Genomic DNA, 18,996 nt, shown 5'->3' on the forward strand with positions numbered 1-18,996 from the left:
TAAATATTTTATTTATTTTGTTTCACTGATAGAGACGTCATCTAGAATCATAATAAATTACATAAATCATCACAAAATATTACACAAAGAGAAAAAACAAAAAAATATTGTGAAAACTTTAATAATCTATTACCTTCTTTTCTAAGGAATGCATTTATTATCTATAAGCTTGACAATAAAAATTTGTAAAAATAAAGGTTAATTAATTTAATAGTTTTATCTTATCTTCTACTTGTCAAGTTATTAGAACTATTATCTTAATGGATTACCATTCCAATTTAAAAAAATTCTCAAAGATCTTTATGGATAAATGTTTCAGATACTTTACTTTTAAATTAACTTAGACTTAACACTCTTATACAGTAGAGCGGTGTAAACTTTCTCGCCTAATTTAAAATAGCGTAAACTTTAAATCTACTCTTATACAGTTGTGCAGTGTAAACCGTACAGGGTTGCGTATAGTAGTTAATATGTTTAGGAATAATAGTGTGAATCATCTTGCTACTAGAATTTAGTTTGTAACTTAAATAAAATGTGTCGGGTTTCAAGTCGTCCTTTGTAAACGCAAGTGCACTTGTTTTTTTTGTTGATTTTAAATTAGTGATCGAATACTAAGATTCACACCGTGTCTCTACCCTCGAAATTCCCGAACGATCAACTATTTGATTCCTCCTCCATAACCTTTAGTGATGCCCGCAATGGCCCAGAACACAATTTGTTTATTCGATAATGCATTATTCGAATCGTATAATTTAGAGAAAAATTAGTATACCTTTAGTATATAAAAGTACAGGTGGGTATCCAATGGGGAGGGGGGGAAGGAAATTTGCATATTCTCAAAAGTATCATTTTAAGCTAATAAAATCCCCCCCCCCCCCCCCCCCCATGTATACAATATATCGTTAAAAGGGAGTATTGAAAGAAAAATTCATAAAAGTTAATAACTTTTTAAAATAATGACTATAATTCAAATTTTATTTTAAAAAGGATTTTAATATAAAAAAAGTGAAAACCAAAAATTATTTTAATAAAAATCTAATATAGCCAAAGGCCTACAAAAATTGGACCTAAAGATTTTCAGAAAAATTGATGGAGAAAAAATTCATCTAATAGTACCCCCCCCCCCTCCTGGATATGCTATTGTAAGAATATTTTAGCCATTTTTTTGTTTTGGTCATAATTTTGTGTTTATATTTTCTTTTGTTTGATTAATTTGCAATAGTGATATCGGGCTTAATTTTTCAAGCGGCCCGAACCCCAATTTTTTTTTAAAAAAATTTATCCGGCGCGGCCCGAAATTATTTAAATATAGAAATTAATTTTTATTATAATTACTCAAAATAAAAGACATAAGTTATATGTCGTTTAGTTTCAATAAATAAAATTAAATATTTTTATTTTACATAAAAAATTCAATATAAAATTGATAAATTTAGATATATTTAAAATAATTTCCAAGGTCCGACCAGACCCGGCTCAATTTTTTTTAAAAAATATAAGGCCCGAACTTGATTATTTTAAACAGAATTAGGCCCGAGTCCGGCCCGAAGCCCGTACGGGCCGGGCCGGAGGCTGTGCCTAACTTTGCAGATCTCTAATTTGCCTTTAAGGGAAAAATATTTCCATTTTGTATCTATAAAGCTAAATAATAATTTTAAAAAAAAATCACAACTTGTTTTTTTTGTTAAAATAATTATTGAATTCTATTTTATCTAATTTAATATTGATTTTAAATTATACATATCAGTTATTATATTTTTATTTTTCAAACAACTAATAAATATGTAAAGTAATTTAAAATAAATATTGTTCCCACTAGCTAAATTAATAGTAATTAATATTAACTTCTTAGTCTTTGTGAATTATTTTTGTTATATTAATTTGGTGATCATAATCAAATCATTACCAACTGCCTGCCCTGCATTTTAATACAAGCCTCATGTGTGTATTTCAATGTTTCTTTCAAAATAAATATACTTAATATGAAATTTTTATCTTTAATTGTTGCGAAATGCGAATAATCATCAGCAATGGAATAGCTGCTTGGGTCACTCTATTGAGATTGATCATTGAATGAGAAGAAAATATAATCTGGGAATCTTCAATAATTGATGTTTGCTTATTATTAAATAAGGAGTATAGTTAAAATGTTTACCCATTGAAAATCTTAAAATTGTAAATGATTTATTATATTCTTAACTGATATATAATATAATACAAAATGTATAAGAAAATATAATGTATACACAAGATAAAAATATATAAAAAGAGTTGCCATATTAAAAATAGTTATATAAATAATATATAAAAAGATATGTAATATCATATTTGTATTTCATTTTTTATTCTTTCTCTTCTAGTCATAGCTGTAGGTTGGACATGGATGTTTGACCCTTTTTGATAATTAGTTTTTTTATATAAAAAATATTGATTAAATTGAGTTGGTGTTTTAAAATTTTTAAAATGATTTTAAAATTTATGATAAAATAATTTTGTTCCGTTGTATATATCAATGGATTGATCTTCAGCATCCTGATATTATTATTAAAGCTATTCGAATTTTTATTGTTATGATTGTTTTCAATTAAATGATGAAGCTTAAAATAAAATCATTCTCAATATTTTTCAAGTATAGATAAAATGGGGGACTAGTGCAACATTCACCTAAAGCTAAATAATTGGGGTACATTTACAAAAATTTCTTTGACATAATATATGCCTAAATAAAAATATCAAATATATTAACAACAAATTAACCTGATGATATTGTGCAATTTGCACACTCCCAATTTAACATGGACATGATATGTATATTAATTGAGCACAACATTTCAAATCTTTATCACCTTTTTTAAATGATAATTTATAGTATTTTATCTTATATAATAATATTATCCAAATTGAGATTTTAATAACAACCAATATTCCAAATTCATTTATTCTCCACGAAAATACATCGCAAAATACAAGTCAATATATTTTATTTATATATAAAAATATCCTAAAATTTTGATATATATAATAAATTAATTAGAAAATTAATGAAATCCATGAAAACAAATGTCAAGATCTTTTCTCTCCATTGTAAGAATTATGTGTAATTTATCTATTTTAAATAAGCGAACTCAACTATAATATATATACAAAAAATGATGTGATATTGTTTCAACATAATTATTCCTTTGATTTATATTTCTAAAAATATTGTATAATAGAAAAAAATTAAATTAGTATTAGAAATAATAAGTTATAATTATTTACAAAATAATTTTCAATTTAGTTACTTTTGATATTTAACGGTGACTACTAACTAGTAACTGGTTATTTATAAAATACAACGTAGCTAATAGTATTGTTAAAAAGCCGAATTCAGGTTAAATCTTTGTGCTAAATCTTTAGGCTTACTTTATGTTATTTTGGAATCTCACTCAGGCCGTTTTTTAAAATCGACCCGAATCCGGCTTTTTAATAACATTAGTCTGAAGATTCTAGTAGATCAGAATAGTATAGACATCTATTTACCAAATCTTGAGGCCTATATAATATTTTTCGTTGGCTAAAATCCTGGTCGTTTTAATAGACCGACGGGCTTTTTAACAACACTTGGGAATGGTGCATTTTTGCCGGTACACCTTTATCAGACAATTTTTTTAATTCTTCAACTGTTCTAAAAAAAATTGACAATTAAACTATAAGTTAAAATATTTATGGAAGTAACATATCAGGTCCATTACAAACACTCTTTTAACAACAAAAAAGTTGTCTTAATATTTTTAAAATTAAATTTTTAAAATAATATTTGCAAATTTGTTTTATTTGACTAATTTCTAAATGCCCAGTTTGAGAGATTCCATTGAAAGTTTCATACATGCCATATTCGCTTATTTAATATATTTAATTCAGGAATGCATTCATCTTCCAAAAAGAAAAAAAGAAAAGAATCTGATAGGAATTACGACAGGCATGGCCATAGGAGCAGAAGCCGGAAAAGAAGTAGAGAAAGGCGAAGCCGAGATAGATATGACGATAGGAGAGATAGACGTAGAAATGACGGACATTCAAATAGAGGTAAATATGATTATGGAGGAGATTATGAATCAGCAACTCATAGTAAAAAACATTCAGATAGATCAGAAAATAACCAGAATGATCAACAAATAAATGACTTTTTAAATAGTTTAGCACCACAAATGAAGTCAAATCAAAATACTGAAGACCAGACTGTTAAGAGAAAACGCAAAAGTAGGTGGATGGCCACTTCAGAGGTTGTTGGAGTTCCAACTGTTTTACCTCCTAATTTAACCCCTCTACAGGAAAAAGCATTTTTATGTAAATTTTGATGCACTATAATTTTATATATATTTATATTTTAGTGCAACTTAAGATTGAAGAGTTTGGTAAAAGATTAATAACTGGAAAATTGGGCATTCCAGAAAAAGTTGAAGATAGGTACTAATTTCTACAAATTTACATAATAATTTTAACAATTTATAAATTTATATAATTTTTTTTTCAGATCCTTAGTAATGCTTTAAGATATACAAAATTAATAGTAATTTTGTAATGTTATTTTAGCATTAATCAATTTTTAGATCATGGTAGTGACATCAATCTGTTGCCCATTATTTATAATAATTTAATATGTTAAATCTTATTACTATTAGATACTTGCTAAGAGCTCTGGCTGGAAATAAAAAAATAATTAATATATATTTATTTTAGCTGAGGTAATAAAATTTTAATATTAATATTTTTTTACATACAATTTATTATATAGTATTTTTGTTTTTTTAAAACCCTTTGGTTATGATAATAAAACGAAATTCATTGAAGATCACCATCACCTGAACCTATATATAACAATTTAGGTATTAGGATGAACACAAGGGAAGTACGTACTAGAAAACGCTTAGAGGAGCAAAGATATGCTATGATTGCTGAGTTGATTAAAATTAATCCAGAGTATAGGCCACCTTTGGATTACAGGTATTTATTTGTTTTTTTTAAAATTATTTAAAATATTATTTCATTAAAATAATTAGTAAGATAAATATTAAATCAGAATAAAATTAAATTATGACTGATGATCTGCATAGGTCAGTAATTTATTGACAACCAAGGGGAGGAGAGTGAGAAATCCTCAGTAAAAAATTTGCACCATTTGTAAATATCACTTTAAGCTAAGGATGCACTAATATTTTTTTATGAAATGAAATATTGTTTATTGACTGATATAATTAAATAATTTAAACCAAATAAATGAAACTTTAATTAAGTAATTTAACAATACAATTAATTTAAGAAAATAGTATATTTATATTAAGGTTAAATATTGTATATTTTATATAAATTCAAATTTTAATATCCTTTTTTGAGTAATGAGATTCATTAAAAGAGCTTGGGATATATTTGAATTCGAGCATTAAAATTTGATTTATATAAAACAGACTTGTAGAGGTACCATTTGCTTGGCCATTAGTGTGCAAATATTTAAAAAAACGGACCAGCTCAGCCTGGGTTTATTATTTTCAGGCCTGTTCCAGGTATTTTTAAAAAAATTTTTTAGGGCCGGCCCGGGCATTAAAAAAATTAAAATAGGCCCGGTGTGTACCCAGGTCTGCAGGTCTTTGATATAAAATATACAATCTATTTAGTAGTATGGTTAAATTGCTTGGTTGGATTGAATTAGTTTTATTTTTGGTAGGTTTTTGGTGGAAAAAATGAGCCAGAACAAACCCAACCAAATGGGTTTATCTGGTTGACCAAATCCATAGACCCAAGTGTTGACTCAAGCACCAACTCTAAACCAACATATTAATATGATAAAAATTATTACTTTTTAAGAAAAAGGAGAAGTTGGTGCCAGCTAGATAGTAATAAGTAGGATATATAAGAATAATTATGAATGGGTTGGTTCTGTTTGATTTTTAGACCAAAAACCAGGGTCGTGATTGTGTAAAACCAACCAATTAACCATACTACTATTTAGTCTTCACAGCAAGTTTCATCTTATTTAAAAGTCAACCAAAAATCACGTTATTTCAGTCGATTTGTCATGATATCTATCCAATGAGTCTATTATATTTAACAGTTGCTTTTCTTTGATATGTTAATTTCACAAACTTCAGACTAGTCACGTTTCAAATTATGTTTGACTTGGAATAAATTGAGATATATTTTTCCTTCATTATGCTTTCATATGTAATTTTTTTTAGATTTGAAACATATATTTTTTAAGATTTTTGACTTAATTGTGTAGGTATGAGGTATATATTTGAATTAAAAAATATATACAATTTTTGATAAAATATAAGGCATTTATATTTTTTGCCTTTGGATATCTCTTTTTTTTTAATGCTTCAACTTTGTCACTGTCAGATCAGAATACTTAATTAAAAAAGATTTTACGAATTTGTCATAGGAATAAAAGCATCAGATTTTTGTGGCAGCAGTTTATCACTAAGGTTGTCAAGGTTATCATATGTAAAGAAAATGTATTCTTAAAATAAATTTAATTTAATATGTTAATAGATTTGTGAGATTTTTGATACCCAATTAATAAAAACCAAAGGAAAAGCAAGCAATTATTCTATATATTAAAGCTAATTTGTTGGTTATTAGATAAAGTAACACACTAGAAATTATAGGCGAAGGATTGCTTTAAAAAACCTATTTTCATGAAGTCACATCAAAAGCTTATAAATTTCCAGTTTTTAATAATTAAACCCCATAGTTTATGCAACATAGATGCATTTCAAATTTCTTTTTCTAAGGTTAAAGCCATACCAGTACGTTCTAGCATATGAGATATTGAGCCTTTTGTTTTCAGTAGTTTTGAAATTTAGAATATATACATCCATTATTTTAAAATATTAATATTCGTAATTAATACAACCTGAAAGTAAGTGATGAAAATTTTAATGGGCAAATGCTGGAAATATTCAAATTTTTGCATGTAATATTTTACACTGGTCTATTTTTGTCTTGCTATCTTTTAAAAATGTGGTAGAAGGCTCAGTATGGCCTTAACCTAAGTTCAGATTAACTTTTATAATAATAAATTTCAAAGTTTAAAAGAAATCTTTATCAAAATATTTTTTCGTTGGGATGGTTTGATATATTGAAACAGACCATTGCAACAGAAATACATTGACAAGGTGTGGATTCCCCAAGAAGCATATCCGACTGTCAACTTTGTGGGATTGATCATAGGTCCCCGAGGAAACACCCTCAAACAACTTGAAAAAGAAGTAAAGCATTTATTAAATATTTAAGTTATTATTTTAAAATTGTTACAAAAATATCTACACATGAAATGTATGTACCATTAAAATTTTCTATTGGGGTTTTTTGCTTGGTCTGATTTATAATTATTTTACATGGCTTGTTAATATTTAATACAGGTTATCCACCTCAGTTCAAATAAATTTATAATGAAAGAACGTATATATTTATCTAATATCAGCTATAACTACCTTGGTCTGAGTAAATATATTTTGAACACTTTGTCATAGACCACAGGTTGGGATACCTTGACTTCTAGTATATACTATAAAAACTTTTTAAAAGATAATATTGGTCTGCTTAATTAATAGTTATCAGTATGACATAAAAATACGAATCATTTTAATAATATTATTTTATCTTAAAAAAATGTTTGTGAATTTGTTTAGGTGAGTTATAGTTTCAGTAATATTAGTTAGGATATTTTTGAAAAATAAATTTGGTTTGCACAAATTTTTTTTTATAAGATGCAATTGCAAACCAAAAAGTTGTAAAATTAAAAAATAATAAAAGATTTGAAATTTTTGCTATCTTTCTAAGTTTTGACTATTTTATTTTTGTCTCATGTTGGTTGATATCTTTGAAAGGCTCGTTTTTTAAAAAAGGTCCCCTAATATTAAATTTTGTTTGTTATTAAAAGACTGGAGCCAAGATAATAATTCGTGGAAAAGGTTCAATGAAAGAGGGGAAAATTGGACGGCCTGATGGACAGCCCCTTCCTGGAGCTGACGAACCACTTCATGCTTACATAACTGCAACTACCGAAGACTGTCTGAAAAAGGCTATGGATTTGGTTAGTAACTTTATCATTTTTTATATATTACCTAAGAGATTCCGCCTAACGGAGAGTATAGAATAAAAAAATCATGAGTTCTACTTTGACAATTGCCTATTTCCAAATACACTTGATTTTAAATTTTTAATTCAAACGATTCTTTATTGATAATGATTATTAAATTTATTAATTCAATTGAACTATTGTTACCTATTTTGTATGAATAATTTTCTTATTCAAAAATGATATGAAGGTGACTAAAATTCTTAAGGAAGCTGTTACCGTTCCTGAGACTGAGAATGAACTCCGTAAGAACCAGCTCAAACAACTGGCCTTACTTAATGGAACTCTCCGTGGCGAGGGTGCTGGTTCCCTATCTGCCTTGGCGGCAGGCTCAGCTTCAGTTATGGCCTTGATTGGTGGAGCAGGCGGCGGAAACCGGTGTTCAAATTGTGGATCAGAAGATCACAAAACTTGGGCCTGTCCAGAAGGACTAAATTTGACTGCCAGCACTGTATGTGGGTTGTGTGGTGGGATTGGTCATTTGACTATCGATTGCAAGATGGTTGGAGGAACTGGAGGGGAAGGAGGACTTGGGCCCGAGACTGCTCTCGATAGGGAGGTTAATACTATTTATTATTTTATTTCCTTATCTCCTGGCCCTTGATTTCGTTTATTGTCATGTCAATTCAAATGTGAATGAATATATTTAATGATGACATATTAATATATTATCATTTAGATTTCTTTATTATTTATGCCTTATAAAGTGTGTCTTGAATAAATAATAACCCTGTATTGCATGTACTATGTTAGAATAATTTTTTTTTTGGCAAACTAGATTTTTTATTTCTCTAGATACTATTGATAATCTCATGGCTCACTTTTTTAAAAAAAATTCTAAATTTCTTAGAAGATGAACGGTATGTGGATTTAAATACACATTATGCAATTAAGGATACAAATTTCAATTATTTCCACAATAATTTTTATTGTACTTTAAACTATAAATATATAAAATTTTATTTAAATACAACAAATATTAAAGGTTTAAACATTTTAATTTTCATGAAAATCTATAAAACAATTATTTGTGGGTGTAAAACATAAATATACACCACATTTTTTGCAAGATACTTTTGTTATAAATAAGCATCCTGGCATTTTACATCTACCCTTCTTATAATTATATTTTGGCCAATGAGCCGTGAGGTCTTTCCTAACCTCTTCAAGTGGTAAATATTGGGCTGGTCCTTTTTTACATTTTTCCCGATAACCAGTTTGAACTGATTTTCGTTTTGGTATATTGTTTGAAGTGCATTTGCCAAATTTGCAAAGGACTTTCGCCACTGAAATTTTGAAATTGTACAAACTTAATCGATCCTTGCATGCTATTGATATACTATTACAATCACGTTTATATAGCAACCTGAATTTATAAGTAACATGTCAAACATATGAAATAAAATTCTATGGTACCATTTTTTTTATTTCGTATGAATTCTATATAAGGAAAGTAAGGAATCCATGAGATCTACACTTCCCATTGATTTATTATATATTTCAACAATATTTGGACATTTTATCATGATTTTTTCCTTTTTTTCCTATCATATCTTTCACAGTCTATTGGAGTGCTTAATAAAGTCACAGCACGATCGTCGTGCCACTTTAGCTCCACCGGTTATTATTGTTTTTTTTTAAACAAAAAATCCTCGCCTTTTTTTAACTCCTTATTTGTTGGGAAGTTTATATTTGGAAGTCGATTACCTCTGACCGTGGCCGCGCAAAATATCCCTCTTTGAGCTAGTACGACTAGCAAATTTGGGGAACAAACAGGGTTGCCAGGTCAAAATTTTCAAATTGTGGGAGAAATTCGGTATTTTGTGGGAGTAATATAAAAATTGTGGAAGAAATATGAAAATTACTAAAAAAAAATTTTGGGATTTAGAATGTTATCCGCTTATTATTTTTTATAAATATAAAATCGAATCTATTTTCCAAAATAAAATAGGTAATTATTTTTCAAAATAAAATAGCCAACTATTTTTCAAAATAAAATAGCCAACTATTTTTCAAAATAAAATAGCCAACTATTTAAAATAAAATAGCCAACTATTTTTTAAAATAAAATAGCCAACTATTTTCAAAATAAAATAGCCAACTATTTAAAATAAAATAGCCAACTATTTTTCAAAATAAAATAGCCAACTATTTTTCAAAATAAAATAGCCAACTATTTTTCAAAATAAAATATCCAACTCTTTTTCAAAATAAAATACGCAACTATTTTTCAAAATAGGTAATTATAGTACGACACAAAATTTCTTAAATACTATCTTTATTATTAAAATAATATTGATTTATTATAATATATTAATTTTGTTTAAAAATAATAACCAACGATCTTTTTTAAATACAAAAGAATGTAAAGAAGATAAAATTTTATAAAAAAATTGTAATTTTACAATGTAAAAAAATATATTTTATGCTAATGTATAAATAAGATTTTATAAAAAAACAAACAATTTTAAATTTACAATGTAAAAAATAATTATAATCAGTGCGAGGAAGTTGTTCTACAGTATTTAGTTAATACAATGGGGGAAGGTAATATGATATTTTGAGGCATCTAAAATCTTCAAAGCATAAATCAGTACAGGGCAGTCTATCAACATCTATTGCAAAATAAAAATATTCTTCAAAAATAAGAAATAATACAGATGCAACTACAGTTGCGGAAATGGTAAATACCTATCATGCAGTACAACATTCAGAGAGCTACTTAACATCACAATGTTGGTAGAATCTTTCCCCATAATATTTAACGACTAATATAAATGAAAAGTATACTTTGTAGAACACAAATGAGCAAGGCTATCATCAATGTTTTAGGATATAAATCCAGAAGGTCAATTCTTGACTTGAAAGATGTGCAAACATATGCAATTCTAACAGATGCATCTAATAAGGAGATATCAAAACATTTGCCTTGATCCTCCCCTATTTCAACAAAATTAATGTCATTTCAATAAAACTATCAAAAAATTTTCTCCAGATATGAAATATCCAAAGACATAGCTAACCATATATAATGGTAAATATGACAGATTTGGCATTACCAATGAATTGCATGACAGCTTTCTGATCTGATAATTCCTCAGTGAATTTGGCAAAAACCAGAGTGTATTTACAGAATTGAGTCAGCAAAATGTTGGTTGACAGGTTCCTCCTAATACGCGCCATCGTAGAATTTTAAAATTTTACAAACCTTTAAAAAATAAATAGATTATAAAAGCTGTCCTAATATTTTGAAAAAAATTTTCAAAAATAAATGGCAGAAGTATATTTAGGAATTTTACATATAGGAAATCTACTATATGCTGTTAATATGCAGTTGCAATCAGAAGAATATAATTTAATAAAGGTTCACTAAATTATTCTGCAGAAATGCCAAAGTAAGAATATTATTACTATTATCGGATAATTATTAATAAGATTTAATATGATGTCATGTTTGAGGAGATTGTAATGCTTCTTTATTTTTATGATTTGCCAAAATATTCAAAATATTAATTTTACAATGAAAAAAATAAATTTATTTGATTTTATGCAAATGTATAAATAAGATTTTATAAAATATAGAAAGTCAAATAGTTATAGTTAATTATATTTTATTTGAGATTTAAATAACGGAAATAAACGTTTACCGTCGATATTAAGATATTTATAAAATTCCTGGCATGACATTTTATAATTTTGTTTAACCATTAACTCGGCCTCTAATGTTGTTAAAGCAATTCAATTTCTTTCCTTTCTTCAGGCAGTCCTCATCAGGCTAAAAATGCGCTTCGATGAGGCATTAGAATGAGGTAAGGAGAAAACATACTCGCAAATTTTTTCCAAGCATGGGGATTTATCGTTATTACGAAAAAATTCCACCCATTTCTCCTCTGCTTTTAGATCATCCAGCATCTACATGAGCGGGAGGGGTAGGAACAGTTTGCATCCTATTTTTTTGAGAGGGGTAGGGGATAGGCTGCTTTAATGGGGGTAGGAGAAATTTTTTGGGGGGTTATCTATTAAATTTTGAGATGAAATAGGACAAAATTTATTGCTATAAAAATTAATACTTTTATTATAGAATTATTATAATACAATTCATCGACCAAATCTATATATTGCAAACAATCATACACATTGTTTTCCAAATAAAACTTTCTGCTATCCTTTTAAATGTAATTTAAAAGGTTTAGATATTTCAGCAAGCTCATAATGCTATAATAATTAATTCATTGTAAATAATGGAGGTTTTAATTGAATTTATTATCTAAAAAATAAATTCTGTATATACACAAAATATCGATAGTTGGTAATAGAGATAGATTAATTTAAGTTATCCTAGATAAATTCTCTGAAAAGAGTATCAATGAATTAAAAAGGTGAAAATAATAATAGACAGACACAGCCGCTGAAGGCGACAAAATTTTTTAGGGGGTAGGCAAAGGTTTTTGAAGGGGGTGAAAATCCTGTCATGTAGACGCTGAGACCATCTAACTTTAAGTATTCTGGCGAATCATAAAAAATGGGAAAAATTACAATCTCTTCAAACAAGGCTTCAATGTCTATCGGTAATTTTAATATATTATTAAATTACAAAAACCATCAAATGATGGTTTCTGTTCCAAGGTCATAATATTTATACACTTGTAAATAGAGTTATTAAAATCAAATCTTGATTGTAAATATTCCAAAATTGTCTTAATAAAAATATTTGCTTCATTTAAAAATACGTTAATTATAGTAATATTTGAACATTTTAATATGATATTTTTAGCAATAGCGCCATAAAATTTATTATCTATTTTTAACTGTAGGATGAACAGAGCTGTAGCATGATTTTGTGAATCTTTATCAATAAAGAATCTTCTGATTGCAACTGAATATTAACTACATGAAATAGATTTCCTACATGTGAAACTAATCCCAAATATGCTTCTGACATTTCATCCTCGAAAAATTTTTCAAAATTTTAGGACAGCTTTTAAAATCTTTATTTAAGAAGTATTTCTTTAAGGGTTCGTTTAATTTTAAAATTCTCTCGATGGCAGGTATTAATGATAACCACCTGATAGGTACATATCGCAACAACTCACACCATTCCAAATCAGACCACTCCACCAATTCTTTTAATTCAGTGACTCTTTTAGTTGATGAACTAAATTCGTTAAAACATTTCATCACAATTACTTCGACATCTACAGATAGTACATTCATTGCCTTCTTGCAAGAATTATGCAGTATATGGCATATACAGCCAATTGGTATTAATTCATTATTGTGCTGCCTCAATTCGGTAAATACACTTTGATTTTTGCCAAAATTAACAGAGGCATTATCAGCGCAGAAAGCTGACATGCAACTCATTGATAACCCTGAATCAGCTATATTTACCATTATGTGGTTAGCTATATCGTTGGATTTTTCACTATCGGATGAAAAAAATTTCAATAGTTATATAGAAATGCCCTTATTCTTGATAAAATAGCGAAGAATTAGGGGAAATGTTTTAATATTTCCCTTATTTGATGCATCTATTAAAATAACATATGGATGTCCTTCTTTCAAATCGTCTAGAATTGACCTCTTGGATTCAGGTCCTAACACATTTGTGATAGCCTTGCTCATTTTTGTCCTACCACAAGTAAAGTTAGCACTTATTTTGGAGTCGTTAAATATTATGGGGAAAAGATTCGACCCACATTGTGATGAAAAATAGCTCTGTGAATGTTGAACTACATGATAGATGTATACGATTATTTATTATTTTTGAGAATATTTTTGTATTGCAATCGATGTTAATATAATTCCCTGTACTGACTTATATGTATGAATGAAATGGTGTTGATTTATTATTGAATAAAAATAAAACAGGATAGAAAGAAATTTACAACTAGACATGTTTTTCGAATAAATATTTAAAATTTATTTTAAAAATATAAAAATAATCAAATACTGTCTCTCAAAATTATTATTTATATATTAAAAACATTAAAATGCTAAAAAAAAATTGTGGGAGAAATTAAAAAATTGTGGGAGCTTTTTGTGGGAGATTTCTAATTGTGGGAGTTTTGTGGGAGTGAGATGTATGTGGGTAAACTAAAAAATTGTGGGAGACTCCCACTGATGGGAGGAGACATGGCAACCCTGGGAACAAAACCAGTTATCAAAAAATAATTTATAATTAATTTGCTGCGGTATATAAGAAATTAAACGGAGCACAGCATTGCCACTTGCTCCAACATAGGCAATCCTTCCGCTGCTAGTATTTTCCCAGAATATATTTCAAAATTATACAGAAGGCCATCATCTCCGCATAGTAGAAATACTTTATAGCCCCATTTTTTGGGCTTTTGAGGGTTATATTGTTTCAACCTGCTATACCTTTGTATGGAATAATTTGCTCATCTACGCAAATGTTTTCGTTTATTGATAAAGATTTTAGTATGTTATTGGTTAGAGTTATTAGGGGTCTAATTTTATGTAGTGGGTCATGGCCTTCACTTCCAAGTGGAATTCCAAACTATTTTTCTCCTAGTGTTTTCTTTTTCATTATTGATATTTTCTTTTTCTTCCGAATCATCTGTCTCATTGAAATCTATATATTTATAGATTATATAAGAGCATAAATTTTAAAAAATATACCTAAATCATTATTTTGTGTTGATAGAAACTCCTCATCAGACGTTTCACTTAAATTTGAATCTTCATCATTAGGTATGTCACCACAATTCATAATTCTAAAAATATAAAACTCAAATAAAATACCTTATTTGCATAATGTGTCTCTAAAACCACGTATGATTATTACAAAATATAATTATCAAAAATAATAAATATATATAAAATAATTTCATAAACATTTATTTTTACCTTTTATTCATCTAATTTTAATGTTTTGAAATTTGTCAAATATATTTTTTTTCCTTTTCCGATGGGTAGAAAATTGAGAAGAAAAATTTTATAAAAAAATAGCCATTTTTAAAAATAGGGTTTATTAAAATGCGAAATTAAAAATAAATAATAGATCACGTGGCCCAAATTAAAATTTCAATCGAAGATATAGAATATGGCTTCAAATACACACCATGCAATTGATTTAAAATTTATTTATAAGATATTTATTATACAATTTGTAGTAGATGGAATGAGATACACAGTATGCAATACAGGGATAAAATAGTTAGTATGGGAAAAGGTATCAAGTTTGGATATATTTACACATACCCCCTAATTAAGTATAGTTAAACGGCTCGATTTGAGCCGATTTTTATAAACGGCTAACTTAATGTTTTAGCGAGAAAAATATTGCCTAAGCCTAGAGATTCTGCTCATAGATGTCCAAACCTTTGTGTCATTTATAAGCAAAATCTTCAGGCTTACGTAAAATTTTTCTGGTAAAAATATTGAGTTAGCCTTTTTTAAAAATCGACTTAAATCGAAATTTTTTAATATCAAATTTTAATTAATTCTTAAATTTTTGGTCCTCAATCTCATTTACTCAATAGTATATGTCGCTGATGGCCGAGCTGGGTCAAAACTCTGTCCTAGATCAGCCCCTATCAGCTGGGACTGCTAAACTCAACCAGTTGAATCAGATAATAGCTGCCCAACAAGCATCTGCACCTCGTAAATTAGAAAGTATAGCCCCTCTCGTCAAAAGAGTGCTCGATTCAAAATGCTCTAGATCTAACATGATTCCAAACCCATCACCCCTCGGTCCTTGTTATTCAACCAACCCCATGTACAGTGGCGGAACTAACAATCCTCCTTACCCAGTAAGTTATACTCTACATAAAAATTTTCTTAAATTTCGGCTTTTTAAATAAAATAATTTTAGATATAAACCTGTAAAACTGATTTACCTTAAATCGATTTATTGACAATTTACTATTATTAATTTTAATAATAATTTATTTTTAAAAATATAATATCACCTTTATCAATAGTCGTCTCTTTTCACTGGTTTTTCGCCATACCCTGGTATGGGGCTACCTATGGCACCTCCACTTATGAATCCATTTCCCATGAACCCTATGATGTAATACATATCTAAATTTTATTTTATAGAAATGTTGTAAAAATAATTATGATAAGGCATGAAATTAAATTTATAAATATAAATGAGATTTTAATTAGTATTAATATTATATTATATAAATTAAGCCAAATTTTAAATAATTATCTCACAGAATCCTTGCCAGACTTATATGAATTAGATAAAAATAATCATTTACAAATTAATTGTTTAACTATTTTATTGATTTATATTAGGGCTCATAATACAGATCAATCAACATCTGATTCTCAAAATTCAAACTACAATTCTTATATGTTTGGAATGTCTAATTCGCAAATCAGTTAAATTAATTAATATTATCTTATAATTTATTTTAATAATTTGCCAGAATTTTTTTTAAAATATAAAAAAACAAAGCATAAGAAATAAAATATGTTTGATCCTAATAATTATAATGCTATAATCGAACTCCCCACCATACCCCTATGGTAGGTTTACCAAATTGGTTAAGTAATCCATAACGTTTATTTGAAATTTATATAGAGATTAGAGCTCCATATGGTTTTTTTGTTGAAAACCCCCTTAAGTATTAACTCTTCATTTATATATAGTTACTTGCATATACCAAGGGGATGTAAAAAAAACTATTTTTCAAACAAATAAAAAATATAATAAACAATAAATTAGCGAAAAATGATTATTATATTGAAAAAGTTTCAATTAGATATTGGTAGATTATGTTTTCCATAAAGATTATAGTAGATTAAAAATTTAGGGCTGTGCTGATTCATATATTTTTTATCGATCCGATCCGATATTTATATTAATTTTTCACCATCCCCCATTGAACCAAATATAATTAAGAAATCAATATTTTTTATGCAAAAAATCGAATTATGCATTTAATTTAATTTTCTACAATAATTAAAAAAGTTTACAAATATTGGTAGTATTAAATGATTTTTCATTATTCCTCCCCATGAAATTAGAATTCCGCAGATAACGCATTTTGCAAAATTATCTCTGTCTTTTGTAAAATATTTCCATAATTCAAATACCATGTTTAAAAATATTTAAAAAAACTTTGGTTGTTCCTTTCTATTTTTATAAAAAACTTTTAAAATACTATAAATCTATTTAAAAAAATAAATAAAATTTAAGGGGTGATGGTGATTTGCATTGCTTAAAAAAATTATTTGGAAATATTATTAATGTAAAATAAATGTACATAAAATAACAAAAAAAAGAAAAGTAAAAAGATCAGATCGGATAGGTTTTTACAAGTATTGGCCCGATCCGATATTTTTGGAAAACGCAAAATATCGGTGCCGATCCGATATTTAATATCGGTGCCGATCCGATATTTAATATCGGCACAGCCCTAAAAAAATTAAAAACAATATTTATTTTTCCTAAGAAAACGGATTTTATGTGCAGCATTAGTATAATCTAATAATTATGACCCTGATTTTTTTTTCTAAATTAAATATAATTCCTATAGTTTTATTCATTTTCTTTTTTCTAAGACCAATTTAAACATTTTTTGAGTTTTTTAAACGTAATCATTTAAATGAGCCATATTTTATATCTTTTTAAGTCTAATTTGTACATTAAAATATAATATCCATGAGTTATCAACTATTGTTTTATCTAGCAGTCCCTTAATTTTTTACAAATATTTGTTCCTAACATGACAAACATTTTATGCTATTTTATGGGCAGAATTTATGCCAAATAAACTTGTAATTTACATCGATGGAAATTTTATAATTGAAATAAAAACTATTAAATAAAAATTTATTCTTTAATTGGTAATAACATTATTTGTCAATTTAGCTTCTGCGCCTACTGTCAGTGATCCAAATTCCAACTTTCATATGAATCCTCCTTGGCTAGGAGGTAATTAATTCATGATTATTTAAATTTAAGTATTGTTTAACGGCTCGATTTTTACAAACAGCTAACCCAATATTTTAGGCAAAAAATATTATGCAAGCCTCTAGATTTTGTTAAAAGATGCTGAAACATATCTCCCATCTATTATCAAAATCTCCAGGTTTGTATAAATTATTTAAGTCAGAAATTTTATCTTATCACCGAGAATTTATAATTTTTACAGTTATTTAAAATTTATCAACATTATTGATAATTGATATATATGAACCATATTTTTAAAAATTTTAGCAGCAGTTCGGGTTTAGGAATTTTAAACTATTTAGTGGAAGAACTTATTGGTCTGAGGTTTTAAAATGCCCAACCAAACATCTTAAATTTCTGAACCTGAATTCGGTTCGGAATCCTGGGTTTTAATACATAATTTTACATCTCACATGTATTATCAAGATAACTCGATGCAAAGCAACAATGACTACAATTTTTCAAACCAATACAACAACAATAATGCGTGCAATTACGCTCCAGGCCCCGATAGTGACGAAGATAATGAGCTGCCCCCACAACCCATTTTGCCTCCACCACCTCCTCCCTCTCTCACTGGTTTTAGCCTTGACCCTCTCCCTCCTCCTCCCGCCCCTCCTCATGACCTCGATGATTGTGATGATTAATTTAAAAAAAATTTTTTACAAAATTTATGAAGGATTATATAATTAATGTCATTATAAGGGTTTAGCTTTATATCAATTTTAAATAAACTTTCATGTTTAACTTTGTGTCTTTTATATGACTTAATATATGTGTGTACGATTAAAGACTTACCTATCCTTGTAATGTTAGCTAATTTTATAATTAATATATTTTATTACACAAATTCATATATTAATATAAAAATGCGAATATAAATAAATTTTTTGTCTCTATTTTAAAATTTGTTTTTGGGCTAATATTTTACCTTATATAT

At 27.4% G+C, this 18,996-nt stretch overlaps 1 protein-coding gene across 1 annotated transcript; it reads left to right on the forward strand.

Moving 5' to 3' along the window:
- The first annotated feature begins 3,768 nt into the window (after window positions 1–3,768).
- Window positions 3,769–18,996, forward strand: LOC135925999 (splicing factor 1-like). The gene is made up of 12 exons (XM_065461629.1): window positions 3,769–3,859; window positions 3,904–4,329; window positions 4,374–4,449; window positions 4,834–4,986; window positions 7,130–7,250; window positions 7,925–8,077; window positions 8,313–8,681; window positions 15,628–15,897; window positions 16,069–16,160; window positions 16,394–16,479; window positions 17,976–18,038; window positions 18,483–18,996. Exons 1-12 carry the CDS (start codon window positions 3,832–3,834, stop codon window positions 18,701–18,703), a joined length of 2,058 nt encoding a protein of 685 aa, XP_065317701.1. The 5' UTR covers window positions 3,769–3,831; the 3' UTR covers window positions 18,704–18,996.

The sequence above is a fragment of the Gordionus sp. m RMFG-2023 genome, chromosome 3 (assembly GCF_954871325.1).
Source record: "Gordionus sp. m RMFG-2023 chromosome 3, tfGorSpeb1-WG-v2, whole genome shotgun sequence".
Classification (NCBI taxonomy): domain Eukaryota; kingdom Metazoa; phylum Nematomorpha; class Gordioida; order Chordodea; family Parachordodidae; genus Gordionus; species Gordionus sp. m RMFG-2023.

Excerpts from the sequence above, each read along its gene's own strand:
- LOC135925999 (XM_065461629.1), top strand. The coding sequence starts at position 3,832 with ATGCCCAGTTTGAGAGATTCCATTGAAA. Across the intron at positions 16,480-17,975 it reads AATGTCTAATTCGCAAATCA|CTTCTGCGCCTACTGTCAGT; the intron begins GTTAAATTAATT and ends TTGTCAATTTAG. Across the intron at positions 18,039-18,482 it reads GAATCCTCCTTGGCTAGGAG|ATAACTCGATGCAAAGCAAC; the intron begins GTAATTAATTCA and ends TGTATTATCAAG.